Raw genomic sequence first — 16,760 nt, forward strand, 5'->3', positions numbered from 1 at the left:
CAGTCAACTAATTTTCCTGAAAAGTCATTCGGCCAATTAATTGATTGTCTGGAAAGTCAATCGGCCAATTAATTGATTGTCTGTAAAGTCAATCGGTCAACTAATTGGTTGTCTGGAAAGTCAATCGGCCAACTAATTTTTCTGGAAATTCAATCGGCCAATTAATTGCTAAGGAAATTACGCCCAATTTAGTAAGATCAGCTCCATAAAAAATTTGGATTAAGTTTATTACGCCTTCAGCTTTCTTTGGGTCAAGCTTGGAGTGCCCCGTTTTTGACTAAACCCAAATATGTTGAATCAGCCCATTAAGTGCTGTTTTGATCTTCTTGGATTTCACTTTAGTGATAGGCCCTACTGGAAATGGATTCTTTAATGGTGCTTGTTGATTCTCATCACAACTGGAACATGTAATGGAACCTTTAATGGTGTTATTGATTCTCATCATTCCTCCTCTCTTCAAAAGGATTCGTCCTCGAATCCTTGTAGCATTTTAAACCAATATCGACGACAAGATAATATTATAGAAACAACAAATCAAAGGAAGATGACCCAAAAAAAAAAAACTTTGATAATTACCAAATGATAGTATCTGTTGCTTCAATATCACATATTTTCTTTTTTTGCTCTCTTTTCTTTTTTTTGACGTCCTTTTTTTTTTTTTTTTTCTACTTGGTATATGTCGGAAAACAAGAACAATGAATAATGAACACAAACAGAACAAGATAGGATGATAACAAGAAAAAAAGGATAAAATGATAGTAAACTTGGTTTTAGAGCCTAAGCTCTGATATCAAATGATGCAAACCTCAATCGACACGCGTTAAGACCCAACAAACAATATGGGAATACTCGCCCAAAAAAGCTAAAATTCAAATTTTTAATAAAAAACTCAAATCCAACGTTTATAAATGAAACGTCAACAAAAGGTATAAAATAACAAACCCCGACCCAATGATTATAACTTGATCATAAACCGAAGATATAAATTAACAAACCTCGACCCAATGATTATGATTGAATCACAAACCGAAGGTATAAAATTTGAACGCCACAAGGAAGTATTACTTGATAAGTTCGTAAGTTCTCCGAAGAACAAATAGAAGAAACAAAACCTCACATTTTTATTCAATGTTGTCCTTCATTACAATAAGTGCATGCTATTTATAAAGCATGACTGAAGAAAAGATTACAAAATAGGTAAGTAAATTAGCCAACTAATTTGTCTGGAAAGTCAGTTGGCCAACTAATTTGCTTGGAAAGTCAATCGGTCAATTAATTGGTTGTCTGGAAAGTCAATTGGTCAATTAATTGGTTGTGTGAAAAGTCAATCGGCAAACTAATTCGTTTGGAAAGTTAATCGGCCAATTAATTGCTAAGGAAATTATGCCCAATTAAGTAGATCAGCTCCATCAAAAACTTGGATTAAGTTTATCACGCCTTCATCATTCTTTTTGCCATGCTTGGAGTGCCCTGTTTTTGAATAAACCCAATTATCTCGAATCAACCCATTAAGTGCTTTGATCCTCTTGGATCTCGCTCTTTTGATAGGCCCAACTGGAACATGTAATGCATCCTTTAATGGTGCTTGTTGATTCTCTTCACAGCTGGAACATGCAATGGATCCTTTAATGGTGCGTATTGATTCTCATCATTCCCACTCTCTTTAAAAGGATTCGTCCTCGAATCCGTGTAGCATTTTAAACCAATATCGATGACAAGATAATATTATAGAACAAATGAATCAAAGGAAGATGACCCAAGAAGAAAAAAAAAAGGTAACTTTGCTAAGTACCAAATGATATTATCTGTTGTTTCATATCACCACTTTTTTTTTTTTTTAACTTGGTATACGTCACAAAACAAGAACAATGAATAATGTACACAAACGGAACAAGATGAGATGATAACAAGAAACAAAAGATAAAAGGATAGTAAACTTGATTTTAGAGCCTAAGTTCTGATACCATATGATGCGAACCTCAACTGACACGCGTTGAGACCCAACAAAGAATATTGGATTACTTGCCAAGAAAGCTAAACTTCAGATTTTTGATAAAAAAAATTCAACCCAACGTTTATAAATGAAACGTGAACCGAAGGTATAAAGTAAGAAACCCTGACTCATTAATTATAACTTAATCATGAACAGAAGGTGTAAATTTACAAACTTCGACCGAATGATTATGATTGAATCACGAACCGAAGGTATAAAAATTGAACGCCACAAGGAAAAATTCCTTGGTAAGTTCATATGTTCTCCGAAGAACCAATAGAAGAAACAAAACCTCACATTTTTATTCAATGTTATCCTTCATTACAATGAGTGCATGCTATTTATAAAGCATGGCTGAAGAAAAGACTACAAAATAGGTAAGTAAATCAGCCAACTAATTTGTTTGGAAAGTCAATCGCCCAACTAATTTGCCTGGAAAGTCAATCGGCCAATTAATTGGTTGTGTGGAAAGTCAATCGGCCAATTATTTGGTTGTCTGGAAAGTCAATCGGCCAATTAATTGCTAATGAAATTATGCCCAATTTAGTGAGATCAGCTCCATAAAAAACTTGGATTAAATTTATTATGCTTTCATCATTCTTTGGGTCAAGCTTGGAGTGCCCCGTTTTTAAATAAACCAAAATATCTTGAATCAGCCCATTAAGTGCTTCTTTGATCATCTTGGATCTCGCTCTAGTGATAGGCCCAACTGGAACATGCAATGGATCCTTTAATGGTAGTTTTTGATTCTCATCATTCCCACTCTCTTTAAAAAGATTTGTCCTTGAATCCGTTTAGCATTTTAAACCAATATCAACGGTAAGATAATATTATAGAAACAACGAATCAAAGGAAGATGACAAAAAAAAAAGGTACGTCCCTCTTTTTTTTTTTTTTTCTACTTGGTACACGTCACAAAACAAGAACAATGAACACAAACAGAACAAGATAGGATGATAACAAGAAACAAAAGATAAAATGATAGTAAACCTGATTTTAGAGCGTAAACTCTAATACCAAATGATGCGAATCTCAACCGACACGCATTGAGACCCAACAAACAATATTGGAATACTTGCCCAAGAAAGCTAAAATTTGGTTTTTTGATAGAAAAAACCCAAACTCAACGTTTATAAATGAAATGTGAACCGAAGGTATAAAGTAAGAAACCCCGACCCATTGATTATAACTTAATCATGAATCGAAGGTATAAATTAACAAACCTCGACCCAATGATTATAATTGAATCACGAACCGAAGGTATAAAATTTAAATGTCACAAGGAAGAATTCCTTGATAAGTTTATAAGTTCTCTGAAGAATCAATTGACGAAATGAAACCTCACATTTTTATTCAATGTTGTCCTTCATTACAATGAGTGCATGCTATTTATAAAGCATGATTGAAGAAAAGACTACAAAATAGGTAAGTAAATCGGCCAACTAATTTGTATGGAAAGTCAATTGGCCAACTAATTTTCCTAGAAAGTCAATCGGCCAATTAATTGGTTGTCAGAAAAGTCAATAGGCCAATTAATTGGTTGTGTGGAAAGTCAATCGGCTAACTAATTTGTCTGAAAAGTTAGTCGGCCAATTAATTGCTAAGGAAATTACGCCCAATTAAGCAAGATCTGCTCCATCAAAAACTTGTATTAAGTTTATTACGCCTTCATCTTTTTTTGGGCCATGCTTGGAGTGCCCCGTTTTTGAATAAGCCCAATTATCTCGAATCAACCCATTAAGTGCTTTTTTGACCCTCTTTGATGTCGCTCTTTTGATAGGCCCAACTGGAACATGCAATGGATCCTTTAATGGTGCTTGTTGATTCTCATCAAAACTGGAACATGCAATGGATCCTTTTAATGGTGCTTATTGATTTTCATCATTTTGTTTCTTCTATTGGTTCTTCAGAGAACTTATGAACTTATCAAAGAATTCTTCCTAGTGGCGTTCAAATTTTATACCTTTAGTTCGTGATTCAATCATAATCATTGGGTTGAGGTTTGTTAATTTATACCTTCAGTTCATGATTAAGTTATAATCAATGGGTCGGGGTTTCTTACTTTATACCTTCGGTTTACATTTCATTTATAAACGTTGAGTTTGAGTTTTTTCTATCAAAAATATGAATTTTAACTTTCTTGGGCAAGTATTCTAGTATTGTTTGTTGGGTCTCAACACATGTCGGTTGAGGTTTGCATCATTTGGTATTAGAGTTTAGGTTCTAAAATCAGGTTTAATATCCTTTTATCTTTTGTTTCTTGTTATCATCCTATCTTCTTCCGTTTGTGTTTATTATTCATTGTTCTTGTTTTGTGACGTGTACCGAGTAGAAAAAAAAAAAAAAAAAGGACTTTTTCTTTTTGGTCATCTTCCTTTGATTCGTTGTTTCTATAATATTATCTTGCCGTCGATATTAATTTAAAATGCTAAACGGATTCGAGGACGAATCTTTTTAAAGAGAGTGGGAATGATGAAAATCAATAAGCCACATTAAAGGATCCATTGCATGTTCCAGCTGTGATGAGAATCAATAAGCACCATTAAAAGATCCATTGCATGTTCCACCTGGGCCTATCACTAGAGCAAGATCAAAGAAGCACTTAATGGGTTGATTCAAGATATTTGGGTTTATTAAAAAACGGGGCACTTTAAGCTTGACCTAAAGAATGATGAAGGCGTAATAAACTTAATCCAAGTTTTTGATAGAGTTGATCGATCTTACTTAATTGGGCATAATTTCCTTAGCAATTAATTTGCCGATTGACTTTCCAGACAAATTAGTTGGCCGATTAACTTTCTAGAAAACCAATTAATTGGCCGATTGACTTTCCAGGCAAATTAGTTGGCCGATTGACTTTTCAGACAAATTAGTTGGCTAATTTACTTACTTATTTTGTAGTCTTTTCTTCAGCCATCCTTTATAAATAGCATGCACTCATTGTAATGAAGGACAACATTGAATAAAAATGTGAGGTTTTGTTTCTTCAATTGGTTCTTCAGAGAACTTATGAACTTATCAAAGAATTCTTCCTAGTGGCGTTCAAATTTTATACCTTTAGTTCGTGATTCAATCATAATCATTGGGTTGAGGTTTGTTAATTTATACCTTCAGTTCATGATTAAGTTATAATCAATGGGTCGGGGTTTCTTACTTTATACCTTCGGTTTACATTTCATTTATAAACGTTGAGTTTGAGTTTTTTCTATCAAAAATATGAATTTTAACTTTCTTGGGCAAGTATTCTAGTATTGTTTGTTGGGTCTCAACACATGTCGGTTGAGGTTTGCATCATTTGGTATTAGAGTTTAGGTTCTAAAATCAGGTTTAATATCCTTTTATCTTTTGTTTCTTGTTATCATCCTATCTTCTTCCGTTTGTGTTTATTATTCATTATTCTTGTTTTGTGACGTGTACCGAGTAGAAAAAAAAAAGGTGATATGAAGCAACAGATACTATCATTTGGTACTTAGCAAAGTTATCTTTGATTTTTTTTGGGTCATCTTCCTTTGATTCGTTGTTTCTATAATATTATCTTGTCATCGATATTGGTTTAAAATGCTACACGGATTCGAGGACGAATCCTTTTAAACAGAGTGGGAATGATGAGAATCAATAAGTACCATTAAAGGATCCATTGCATGTTCCAGCTGTGATGAGAATCAACAAGCACCATTAAAGGATCCATTGGATGTTCTAATTTGGCCTATCACTAGAGCAAGATCCAAGAAGATCAAAGTACTTAATGGGCTGATTCAAGATATTTGGGTTTATTAAAAAACGGGGCACTCCAAGCTTGCCCTAAAAAATGATGAAGGTGTAATAAACTTAATCCAAGTTTTTGATGGAGGTGATCTTACTTAATTGGGCGTAATTTCCTTAGCAATTAATTGGCCAATTGACTTTCTAGACAAATTAGTTGGCCGATTGACTTTCTAGACAACCAATTAATTGGCCGATTGACTTTCCACACAACCAATTAATTGGCCGATTGATTTTCCGGAAAACCAATTAATTGACCGATTGACTTTCCAGGCAAATTAGTTGGCCGATTGACTTTCCAAACAAATTAGTTGGCTGATTTACTTACCTATTTTGTAGTCTTTTTTTCAGCCATGCTTTATAAATAGCATGCACTCATTGTAATGAAGGACAACATTGAATAAAAATGTGAGGTTTTGTTTTTTCAATTGGTTCTTCGGAGAACTTATGAACTTATCAAGGAATACTTGACTGTGGCATTCAAATTTTATACCTTCAGTTCGTGATTCAATCATAATCATTGGGTCAACGGTTTATAATTAAGTTATAATCATTGGATCGGGGTTTATACCTTCTATTCACGTTTCATTTATAAACGTTGGGTTTGAGTTTTTTATTAAAAATCTGAATTTTAGCTTTCTTTGGCGATTATACCCATATTGTTTGTTGGGTCTCAACGCATGTCGGTTAAGGTTCGCATCGTTTGAGTTTGTCCCACACTTGGAAAATATAGTGGAGGATGGGTGCTTGTATGCATGGTTGGGCGCAAGGCCTAAAGGCTTAAGCTTTTGGGTCGTTTTGGTTCTCACCCATGTATATCAAGCTAGCTCATGAAGACTCCCCCACTCCTAAAAAGTGGTATCAGAGCTGATGGTTTGAATTTGGGCTTGAGTGTTCATTCATGTGTTCCTATGGATGTTGATCCCAAGAAAAGGAGTGGTGATCCTACAGATGCTAATCTTGTAGATGAGTGGAGTCCCATGGTTTCATGCCCTTTCCATGGTTGAGAAATGATTCCTAGTTGATTACTAGCCCATTTAAATATGTAGATAAAAGAGGCCATGGTACTACTGTACTACTCTGGTAGCTACCAAGCTTGGCAGCTGAAATTGTTAAAGCTCCCAACATGGTCGACTAAAAAGAGTTAATTGTTGGAGTAGAAGAGGAGAGGTCTGTGAGGATGCTTAGAAAGCCCGTTTCAAAACAATAGCTGCAACCATTTTTATTAGCAGCATGGTGTGAGGGCATAAAAATGTTCCAAACTTGGCATATAAGCCCAAAGAATTCACAGAGGAACTTGATGAGGTGGAAATTGTAGAGAAGCACTCCATGGAGTGAAGTTTGTTGAGTTGAAGGCTAAAGATATGAGTGAGATTGCATATATGGAATTTATCATTCTCGATAAGTTTGTCTTCAATGACTTTGTCTGCTTGCTTTCATACTTACTTTTGAAGCTTGCACGTTATATTGTTCATTTCCAATTTTGTGTGATTCATCAATTTGTCATACTTTAAATGTTTTCAATTCATCAAATTTTTTCCAACCAAAGGAGAACAATGGAAAATATTAGGAGGTCCCGTATGAGCAAGATAAAGGCATTTGGAGATCTTTGTGTTTACCATGTGTGGGCATAATGTAATTAATTAATTTTTAGTATCTAGGGATTAGCTATCATTTCTCAAATTATGTTCCCTTATTTGGGCATTTTCTATTACTTGACGAATTACTTTTCCTTTTCTAGTATTAGGAGAAGATCTATATAAAGGCTTGATGTCTAACCATGAGATCTGAATTGAGATTAAGCCTTAAATTGAGCCCTGCTTTGATTTTCCCTTTCTCCTATATTTTCCCGTTTATTTTCGGCTACCTTCTTATCATTTTCTCTTATTTTCTATCATTTTCTTGCTGATCCTTTGCTTCTAACCACTTATACTTCGGCTTCTAAAGAGGGCTTGTGTGTAGTGTAGCCTTAGTGCTCATGCTGTCCCAGCTCTTTTAACCCCTAAGAAAGATGGATCTTGGAGGATGTGCATAAATAATAGAGGCATTAATAAGATTCAATTTACTAAAGCTAGACTTGAGGATATTCTTGATATGTTAGTTGGCTGTAGTTAGTACTCTAAGATTGACTTGTGCACTGGATATCATCAGATCAGAGTTGTACCAGAACATGATTGATAAACTGCCTTTAAAACCTATGATGGATTATTTATGTGGTTGGTGATGCCCTTTGGACTTTCTAATGGCCCTATGAACTTTAGAAGGGTTGTGACACATGTTTTGCTGCCATTTATAGGTAAACTACTAGTGTCTATTTGTTTTGATGGTGTGCTGGTTTATAGTAGGACTATGGAGTAGCACTTCGTACATCTTCATCAGGTTTGACCTCTTTGAGGGAATCTAAGTTATATCATGAACTTGGGAAGTTCAATATTATACAGTTTAGTGCACTCTTTAGTTTGTTGGTTTTGTCCTTTATGCCCATGGTATAGCAACTAATCTCTATAAGATTACAGCAATTAGGGAGTGGCTTGAGCCTATGGATATTTCTAAGGTTTGTAGTTTTCATGGCTTAGCTACTTTTTTTATTGGCAACTCATTGGGGGGTTTTGGCTTTATTATGGCTCCTATAATTGATTGCCTTAAGAAAGGGGAGTTTCATTGGACCCTTTAGCTGCTAGAGCCTTTGGGGAGATTAACTAGAAAACAACTGAAGCACCTCTATATAGGCATCTTAACTTTATTAAAGCCTTTGAGGTTGCTTGTGATGCCTTTGGGATAAGTATATGTATATGTGGAATTTTGAGTCAAAAGGGATATCCCATAGCATTTTTCAATGAAAAACTCGTATAGGCTAAATAGAAATGCAACATATATTAAAAAGAGTTTATTTTGTGAGATTCCTCAAACAATGGAGATATTATCTATTACCACAGGATTTTGTACACTTTTTTGACCACCTTGTTTTGCGATATTTGAGTTCACAAAATTAGTCAAGGGCTAAGCATGCTGATTGTGCTTAATGAGTATACATTTGCTTAAATATCATTTCACTGTTGAGAATAAGCTAGCTGACCTGGGTAGAGTCATAGTTCTTACTTCTTCTCCATGTCATGAATTTGATCTCTTAAAGGATGAGTATTCTACTTGTAATGATTTTCAAAAAATCTTTCAAGAGGTGAATGTGGGCAAATCATAGAGGGTTTCTACACTTTATTATCCATGAGGGTTACTTGTTTAGGGTAATAAGTTTTGTGCTCCCCACGCTTATTTGAGAGGTTTCTTAGTTTGGGAGTTGCATATTGGTGGGTTGGCTGGTCATTTGGGAAGGGATGAGACCATTGCCTTAGTTGAGGATAGGTTTTATTGGCCTTCTATAGAAAGAGATGTAGCTAGGATAGTCTCCTAGTGTCATACCTGTTGAAGATTCTAGAAGTTTTGACTTTGCAAGTTGGTATACTTCCGTATATAGATTGATTGTAAATATGTTTCCTATATTAGAGATATGCTCTAATGGTTGACAAATTTGTAGTCCTAAACTTCAGCATTCCATTTATGTATAGTGGCTATTTATGCCCGCATTATTGTAAAGCAATGAACATAATGAATTATACCTAGATTTGATTTGGTATTAGAGCCTCCGAAAACCTCCATCCAAATTGCCACGAATAGCCGCTGCACATTATTCCGACAAGGAAGTGTAGGCGCGCCATTGTCACCGAAGCGAACCACCTGCATCTCTCTCTCTCTATGTAAACTGTAATCGCCTTGAACAATCATTGCAGCAAACAACTACCACCATATGGCTCCCGAATCCTCTACTCTCGAACCATCAACCCCAGTAATCCATATCCAATCCGAAAATTCTGGCTTCCATGCTGGAGTTGTCCTCACTGAAGTTAACTATGATGTATGGTCCCAAATATTAGAGATGCAAATTACAGGACGTGAGAAGCTCGAATATATTATGAGTAAAACTGATCCACCGAAGGAAACTGATGTTACCTATGCAAAGTGGTATGCAAAGAATCAAAAGGTCAAGGGTTGGTTACTGACCTCCATGTCGCCGGAGATAATGAAGCATTATCTGCAACTACATGCCGCAAGGGAAATCTAGAGTGCTCTTGCCAAAGCATTCTATGATGGATCAGATGAGACAGAACTCTTTGCACTAAACCAGCGTGCCTTCACCACCAAACAAGTTGGTCTGCCTCTATCAACTTATTACGGTGAACTTGTCGAAATTTTCCAAGAATTAGATTATCGTGATAAAGTTATCATGAAGCATCCCGATGATATTGTCACCTATAAGAAATATGTTGCACGGTTGAGAGTGCGCATCTTTATTAGTGGCCTGGATGCACAATTCGAACTTCGAACAAATTAGAGGTGAGGTTCTTCGGAAGGACCCCTCGATCGACCTCGATGACACCTATGCCTATGTCCGTCGAGATGCTGTACGTCGAGCTACCTTAAATGCTAAACCCGATAATCCCGAGTCTTCTGCTCTAATGGCTTGACGTGCTAAGCCCCAACCTCGACAATCTGCTTAAAATACTGATTTTGACCGAGCACGATCTCAGAAGGGCAATTATAAGATAGGTGCTACCAAACCCGAATGTTTGTGCACTCACTGTGGTGCGTCAGGCCATACAAATGCACGGTGTTATGACTTAATCGGCTATCTAGAGTGGTGGGATCCAACAAAGGCACCACGCAAGCGCAATTTGAAGCCAAACCACCAAGCCTCTATTGTCGTGGCCAAACCTTCCAATGATGTTACAGAAGCTTCCTCATTGATTGCTACTTCAGGTAACATTGGTAAGGTTTTCCATACTTCTACATCAGATAGTAGTAGTAGTACATGGATAATTGATTCCGGTGCTACGGATCACATGACCTTTGATAGTCAGCATATTCAGTCTATGAAATAGTCCACCACACATATAGTCTCTACCGCCAATGGCAATCCCTCACCTGTGATTGGAGAATGTTCAATTCCTCTCTCATGTAATTTGAATCTTGATTCTGTTTTAATTGTACCTTCCCTCAACCATAATTTATTGTTTGTCGCTCAAATAACCAGTGCGTTGTATTGTGCTGTGATTTTCTGGCCTAACCTTTGTGTTTTTAAGGACATTCGAACTTAGAAGACAATTGGTTAGATGGTACTTGAAGTGGAGTTGCTTCCATCTGATTCTGATTGTTTTCCCCATTCAAACGAACGTCCAGTTGGTGAGTTGTTGCTTCCATTTGATTCTGATTATTTTCCCTAGTCAAACAAACATCAAGTTGGTCGAGAACAGGTTGCTCACGCAGCCCGGTTGCCTCCTCTGGACACTCACCACTTTTATCCAAAAATTCACCACTTGTATCCGAATGGTCCAAAGAAGGATTTAGATTTAGAGTCTACAATTCATTTTGTCTCAGTATAGTACATGTCATTTTCATGAAAGACAACGTCAAGAGTGACATGCATTTTTCGTGATGGGGGATGATGGCAGCGGTAGCCTTTCTGAAGTGAGGCATAGCCAACAAAGATACATCGTAGGGCTCGTGGTTCCTGCTTATCACGCAACGGCTTAGGAAGATGCACAAATGCCACGCACCCGAAAATTCTAGGTGATAAATTCGGAGCAGTAGGAGCACTTAAAATTGAATGAAAGACTTTAAAGGGAGTCTGAAAATTCAACGAGTTACAGGGTACACGGTTAATAAGGGAAGCTGCAACACGAAGCACTTCATCCTTGTAACTAGTGGGCATGTGAGCTCCAAACAGAGAGGCTCATGCAACTTCAAGTAGGTGACGACTAGAGGTATACCTAGAGTTAACTATGAACCTGTTCTTAGTTCCACTCCTAAGTATCCCATGAGTAACTATGTATCCTACCATTGATTGTCAAAGGAAAGTAAGTCATTTGCGAATCAATTATTTGTTGTATCTATTCCTACTAACATGCAGGAAGCTCTGGGAGATCCTAGGTGGAAGGAAGCTATGAATGAGGAAATTAAATCACTTCAAAAAACTCAACTTGGGAAGCTTTTGAGCTGCCTGAAGGAAAGAAACCTGTTGGATGTAGGTGGGTTTTCACAATCAAATACAAGGCAAATGGAACCATTGAACGATTCAAAGCTAGACTAGTCGCCAAGGGGTACACTCAAACTTATGGAATTGACTACATGGAGACATTTGCATTAGTAGCAAAAATCAATACTGTCCATATTCTTATATCCTTGGCGGTGAATCTTGACTGGCCATCACACCAGTTTGATGTGAAGAATGCCTTTTTACATGGAGACCTTCAAGAAGAAGTATTTGCCCCCTAGATGTAATAGGCAGCCAGAAGATGGAAAAACATGTCTGCAGATTAAAAAAGGCCATATACAGTCTGAAGCAATCTCCAAGAGCATGGTTTGGAAGGTTTACAAAGTCAATGAAAGCTTTTGGATACAAGCAGAGTAACTCAGATCATACTTTGTTTGTGCAGCATAATGAAGGAATGCTTACTTGTCTCATTGTGTATGTTGATGATATGATAGTAACAAGAAATGATTTAGAAGAGAGGAGCACATTGCAGAACCACCTAGCCCTAGAATTTGAGATAAAGGACCTTGGCCCATTGAAATACTTCCTTGGTATTGAAGTGTCAAGATCAAAGGAAGTTATCTTTCTATCTCAACGAAAATATGCCTTAGATTTACTAAGTGAGACTGGTATGACAACATGTAGTCCAGTTAGCACTCTCATGGAAGAAAATTTGAAGCTAGGCATATATCTGGATCAAGTTCTGTCAAACAAGGAGAGGTATCAAAGATTAGTTGAAAGACTGATGTATCTTGCACATACTCGGCCTGACTTGGCATATGCACTAAGTGTCATAAGCCAATTCATGCATTCTCCAAGCGAAGAACATATGAATGCAGTTACCCGCATTTTGCGTTACTTGAAGTCATCTCTAGGGAAAGGGATTATGTTTAAAAAAGGGAATAATCTGGATGTCAAAGGATACACTGATGCAGATTGGGCTGGATCAATCAAAGATAGGCGGTCTACAGCAGGATATTTCTCGTTTGTAGGAGGAAATCTGGTCACTTGGCGAAGCAAGAAGCAAGCTGTAGTTGCTCTATCTAGTGCTAAATCTGAGTTCGGAGGAATGGCTAAGGCAGTATGTGAATTATTATGGATCTGTAATTTATTAGAAGATCTGAATATTAAGCGTGACAGCCCAATGAAGTTATATTGTGATAATAAGGCAGCTTGTGATATTTTCCACAACCCAATTCAGCACGATCGAACCAAACAGGTGGAAGTTGATGGGCATTTCATCAAGGAGAAACTAGAAGCAAGGATCATTGAAACACCTCATGTTGTTTCAAGAAAAACTTGCTGATCTACTCACCAAGGCCGTATCAAGTCGAGCATTTCATGATGGTCTCAACAAAGTGGGAATGAGCGACATCTACGCACCAACTTGAGGGGGAGTGTTGAAGAGTTTTGACTTTGCAAGTTGGTAAACTTCCGTATATAGATTGATTGTAAATATGTTTCCTAGATTAGAGATATGCTCTAATGGTTGACAGAATGAATTATTCCAAGATTTGACTATACTTGTCAGTCAGCTAAATCAAATGACCCCTAGGTTCTGGCTGAGCATTACCCTCTGTGTGTGTGTGTGTGTTTCTAATAGAAAAAAAATATGAAGCATGCTTGAATCCAAGCTTATGAGTATGAAATTCTAAATGAATTGAATTGATTCAGGCATGAGCTTCCCAAGCTTTTCATCAAGCTGAAACTTGGACAAGCTTAAATTTGAAGAGCAAAATCAAAAGAAATTCGAGTTCCAAATTTGAGCGGTTCTCCAAATTTGAATGTTCAACTCAGGATCCTCAAGTTGATTTGATTGCAGCTATATTTGTTTCATTTCGACAAGGTATGGAAACATTAGGGGAATTTAATCAAGTTGAACCAGAACTTCTAAGCTTTTCATCAAACTAAAAGTTCAATAAACTTCTGAAGCTTGAACTGCACTTGAGCTCAAACTCAAACAAGAAAATTCATAGCAGACTCAAGTTCAAAATTTTAGGGGTTCAGGTCGGGAGCGTCAACTTGGTTCTGCTGCGGCCGTACTCAGCCCTTTGTTGCTTGATAAGCTTTCACCAGCCTTTTGGCATTCTCTTTTCGTTCTATTGCAATTAATAGAGTATAAAAGATCAAAATTTCTGCAATTATTTATTTTTAGCAGTGAGCTGAATCCCAAAATGAGGAACATGTGGTAAAATTTGCACTACACAGCCAACAAGATATGAGAGAATGATGCAGTGATTTGGTCTTATTATACTAATTGATTCCTACTTCTCATCATCTCAAATAAGCAATCTTGCAAACTAAAACTACATTCTCCTGGTCCATCTATTTTTTTTCCTGATAGTTTCAAGTTCATTGATGGTAAGCTTAGAAAATGTGAACAATATTTCAGATGTGAGTTCATTTTCTCATGACTTGTTGCATAATGATGGTGAATGTATGTTTCTCATTTGATTACCCGTCTTTCTTTTCCCTCTCTTCCCTCATGCTTGGCTAAGGTGGTCAAGGGTTGACGTAAGGAGAGGATATCTGGGGTTCATATATTTTTTTCTTTAATAAAGGCTCAACTTTTACCGGTCAAAAACAAAAGCACTTCTTTACTAGAACATTTTATTTTTTGGGTACAACTTGAACACTTCTTTACAGCTCTCATTTCAAGCACTTCAAGTAGTATTTCTTTCATGTAAGTTATAACGACCAATTTGTGTAAAAGATTAATCTATTAAATCCTGGGCGGCAACAATGTATATCAAGCTTTAACACTCTCTTGCACATGCAGCTCGACTGCACGTGGATAGATAAACAAATGATGAATAACACCAATTATAGACATAAGATAATTTTTAACCTCTCTGATACCATGTTAACTGCCACTTCATCTAAAAGCTTAAGCTATTATGTTGTGGACTAACAATGTCTCTTGATCTTTAACGGTATCGATATTGCAGAAAAATCTCTGGGAATATGCTGAGAACAAGTGCAATAAGAGAGTTATCTTCCTTTTCTGACTATCAATTAGTATTTGTGCTTTTCCTTGCTGAATGATACACTCTCAACCAAACTAAAATAGATAAGCATGTTGAGTTTTTTTTTTTAATAACTTTATTAAAGTTCTGTTTTTCATAACTATTCCACAATACCAATCCTCAACAGAAAATGAGAAAAAAATTTTGAAACATGGCCAAGTTACCCTATGATTGTTTGTTCATCCAAACGAAATTTAAACCATAGGAATAGCCACTGAAAAGCCAGAGCTAAAGCTATGTGAATAATGCCCTCCCCATAACCTGATGTGCATGGGAGCCTTGCGCACTTGCTACTCTGTGATATGGAGGCTGAGTTACACAAGCTGTTGATTGAAAATTCATGTCTGATGCAATTCATTAATTTACTTCAGTTCCCAGGCATTTCACCCAAGATATACCTTAACTGAAATCCTCTCCTGATTTTTTTTTTATTTTTTTTGGGTTGGGACCTTTTGTAGCTACTTGCTGTCAAGAAACTGGAAAAGGTGGCCTGCAATCAACAGAGCGATGATGAGTTTCTTGAGCTAGTGAACAGTATTGACAGAATTCGACATGCAAATGTTGTTGGGCTCATGGGCTACTGTGCAGAGCATGGTCAACGCCTTCTGATTTATGAATATTGCTGTAATGGAATGCTGCAGGATGCCCTGCATTCAGATGATGAATCTAAGAGGCAACTTTCATGGAATGCCCGCATCCAAATAGCACTGGGGGCTGCAAGGGCCTTAGAGTAAGTCAGCAATCTATTGGGATGCCAATTTTTCACCTAGCTTGTTGACTTTCCCATGGTTCATTTCAGTTTGCAATATTTCAGTTTTGGCTACAATTTATCAACATCTCTCTCAAATTGCATTAAATTTCTAGCTTGCTTTGCATATAGTACTTAGGTGAACGAGTTTGTAATTATGGGAGGCATCTAATGAGTGATATTCTCCAATTCTGCATTTTTTACATTTGTATATAAGCCAAAGGTTCCCAAAACATTGATTGTCATTTACACACAGGTGCAGTTAAACTCGGGGAGGGAAAGGGCTGTTACTGTTAGCTTATCCTTGTGTATATTCATCTAAAAACCAACCATCATTTGGAATATTAATCATCATTGTTACATGTGATGAAGGTATCTGCATGAGATCTGTCAGTTAGCTTATCCTTGTGTATATTCATCTAAAAAACAACCATCATTTGGAATATTAATCATCATTGTTACATGTGGTGGAAGGTATCTGCATGAGATCTCTCAGCCTCCTGTTGTGCACCGAAATTTCAAGTCTGCCAATGTTCTTCTTGATGATGAGCTCTCTGTACGCGTCTCCGATTGTGGTTTGGCACCGTTAATATCTTCTAAATCTGTAAGTCAGGTATGTCATAATTCTAGCCCTTATTGATCTCTTCTTGCCCAATAATTATCTGAAAAGTAATGGTAGATAAAAATTTCATATCATCCACAATAGCATGTTTGAACATCCTCCATGTGTCACTAATGATGGGGGCAAGTGGATAGGAATGGGAATGTAGGGAGGATATTGTTTTCTTGATTTTTACTGGCTTCGAGCTTGATTTCTAAGCTTTGCTGTACTGGTATTTTCTTTGCTTTGCTTTTCATTTTTTTTTTTGGCGTAGGAGGATGTCTTATCCTCCTTTTCATGTATTCTTTTGTTTCTCTCTCCTATCTTATAATTTTTTTAGTTTAAAAAAAGAAAAAGAGATTTTGTGGAAGCTGGTGCCTTGAATATGGTAATAACTCCAATTCATAATTGGAAAAGTAAAGTCCTGGAAATGAGAGCAGAAAAAATTTCTATTACTGTTGTACTTGGCAGCAGAGTATAAATTTTTAATGACAAGTTGCTGTTTCTTTACATGATAGAAACAGGATTCTTTTTTCACTCCAGGA

At 36.6% G+C, this 16,760-nt stretch overlaps 1 protein-coding gene across 6 annotated transcripts in view; it reads left to right on the top strand.

The window, feature by feature from the left end:
* The window catches only part of LOC131149453 (protein STRUBBELIG-RECEPTOR FAMILY 3-like), a 62,893-nt gene that overhangs the window by 42,266 nt on the left and 3,867 nt on the right, over positions 1-16,760 (top strand). For all 6 annotated transcript variants that reach the window (XM_058099896.1, XM_058099898.1, XM_058099897.1 and 3 more), the window contains 2 exons: positions 15,325-15,596; positions 16,089-16,227. In XM_058099896.1, the coding sequence (XP_057955879.1) occupies positions 15,325-15,596; positions 16,089-16,227 (411 nt within the window). The remainder of the gene's footprint in view (positions 1-15,324; positions 15,597-16,088; positions 16,228-16,760) is intronic.

The sequence above is a fragment of the Malania oleifera genome, chromosome 2 (assembly GCF_029873635.1).
Source record: "Malania oleifera isolate guangnan ecotype guangnan chromosome 2, ASM2987363v1, whole genome shotgun sequence".
Classification (NCBI taxonomy): domain Eukaryota; kingdom Viridiplantae; phylum Streptophyta; class Magnoliopsida; order Santalales; family Ximeniaceae; genus Malania; species Malania oleifera.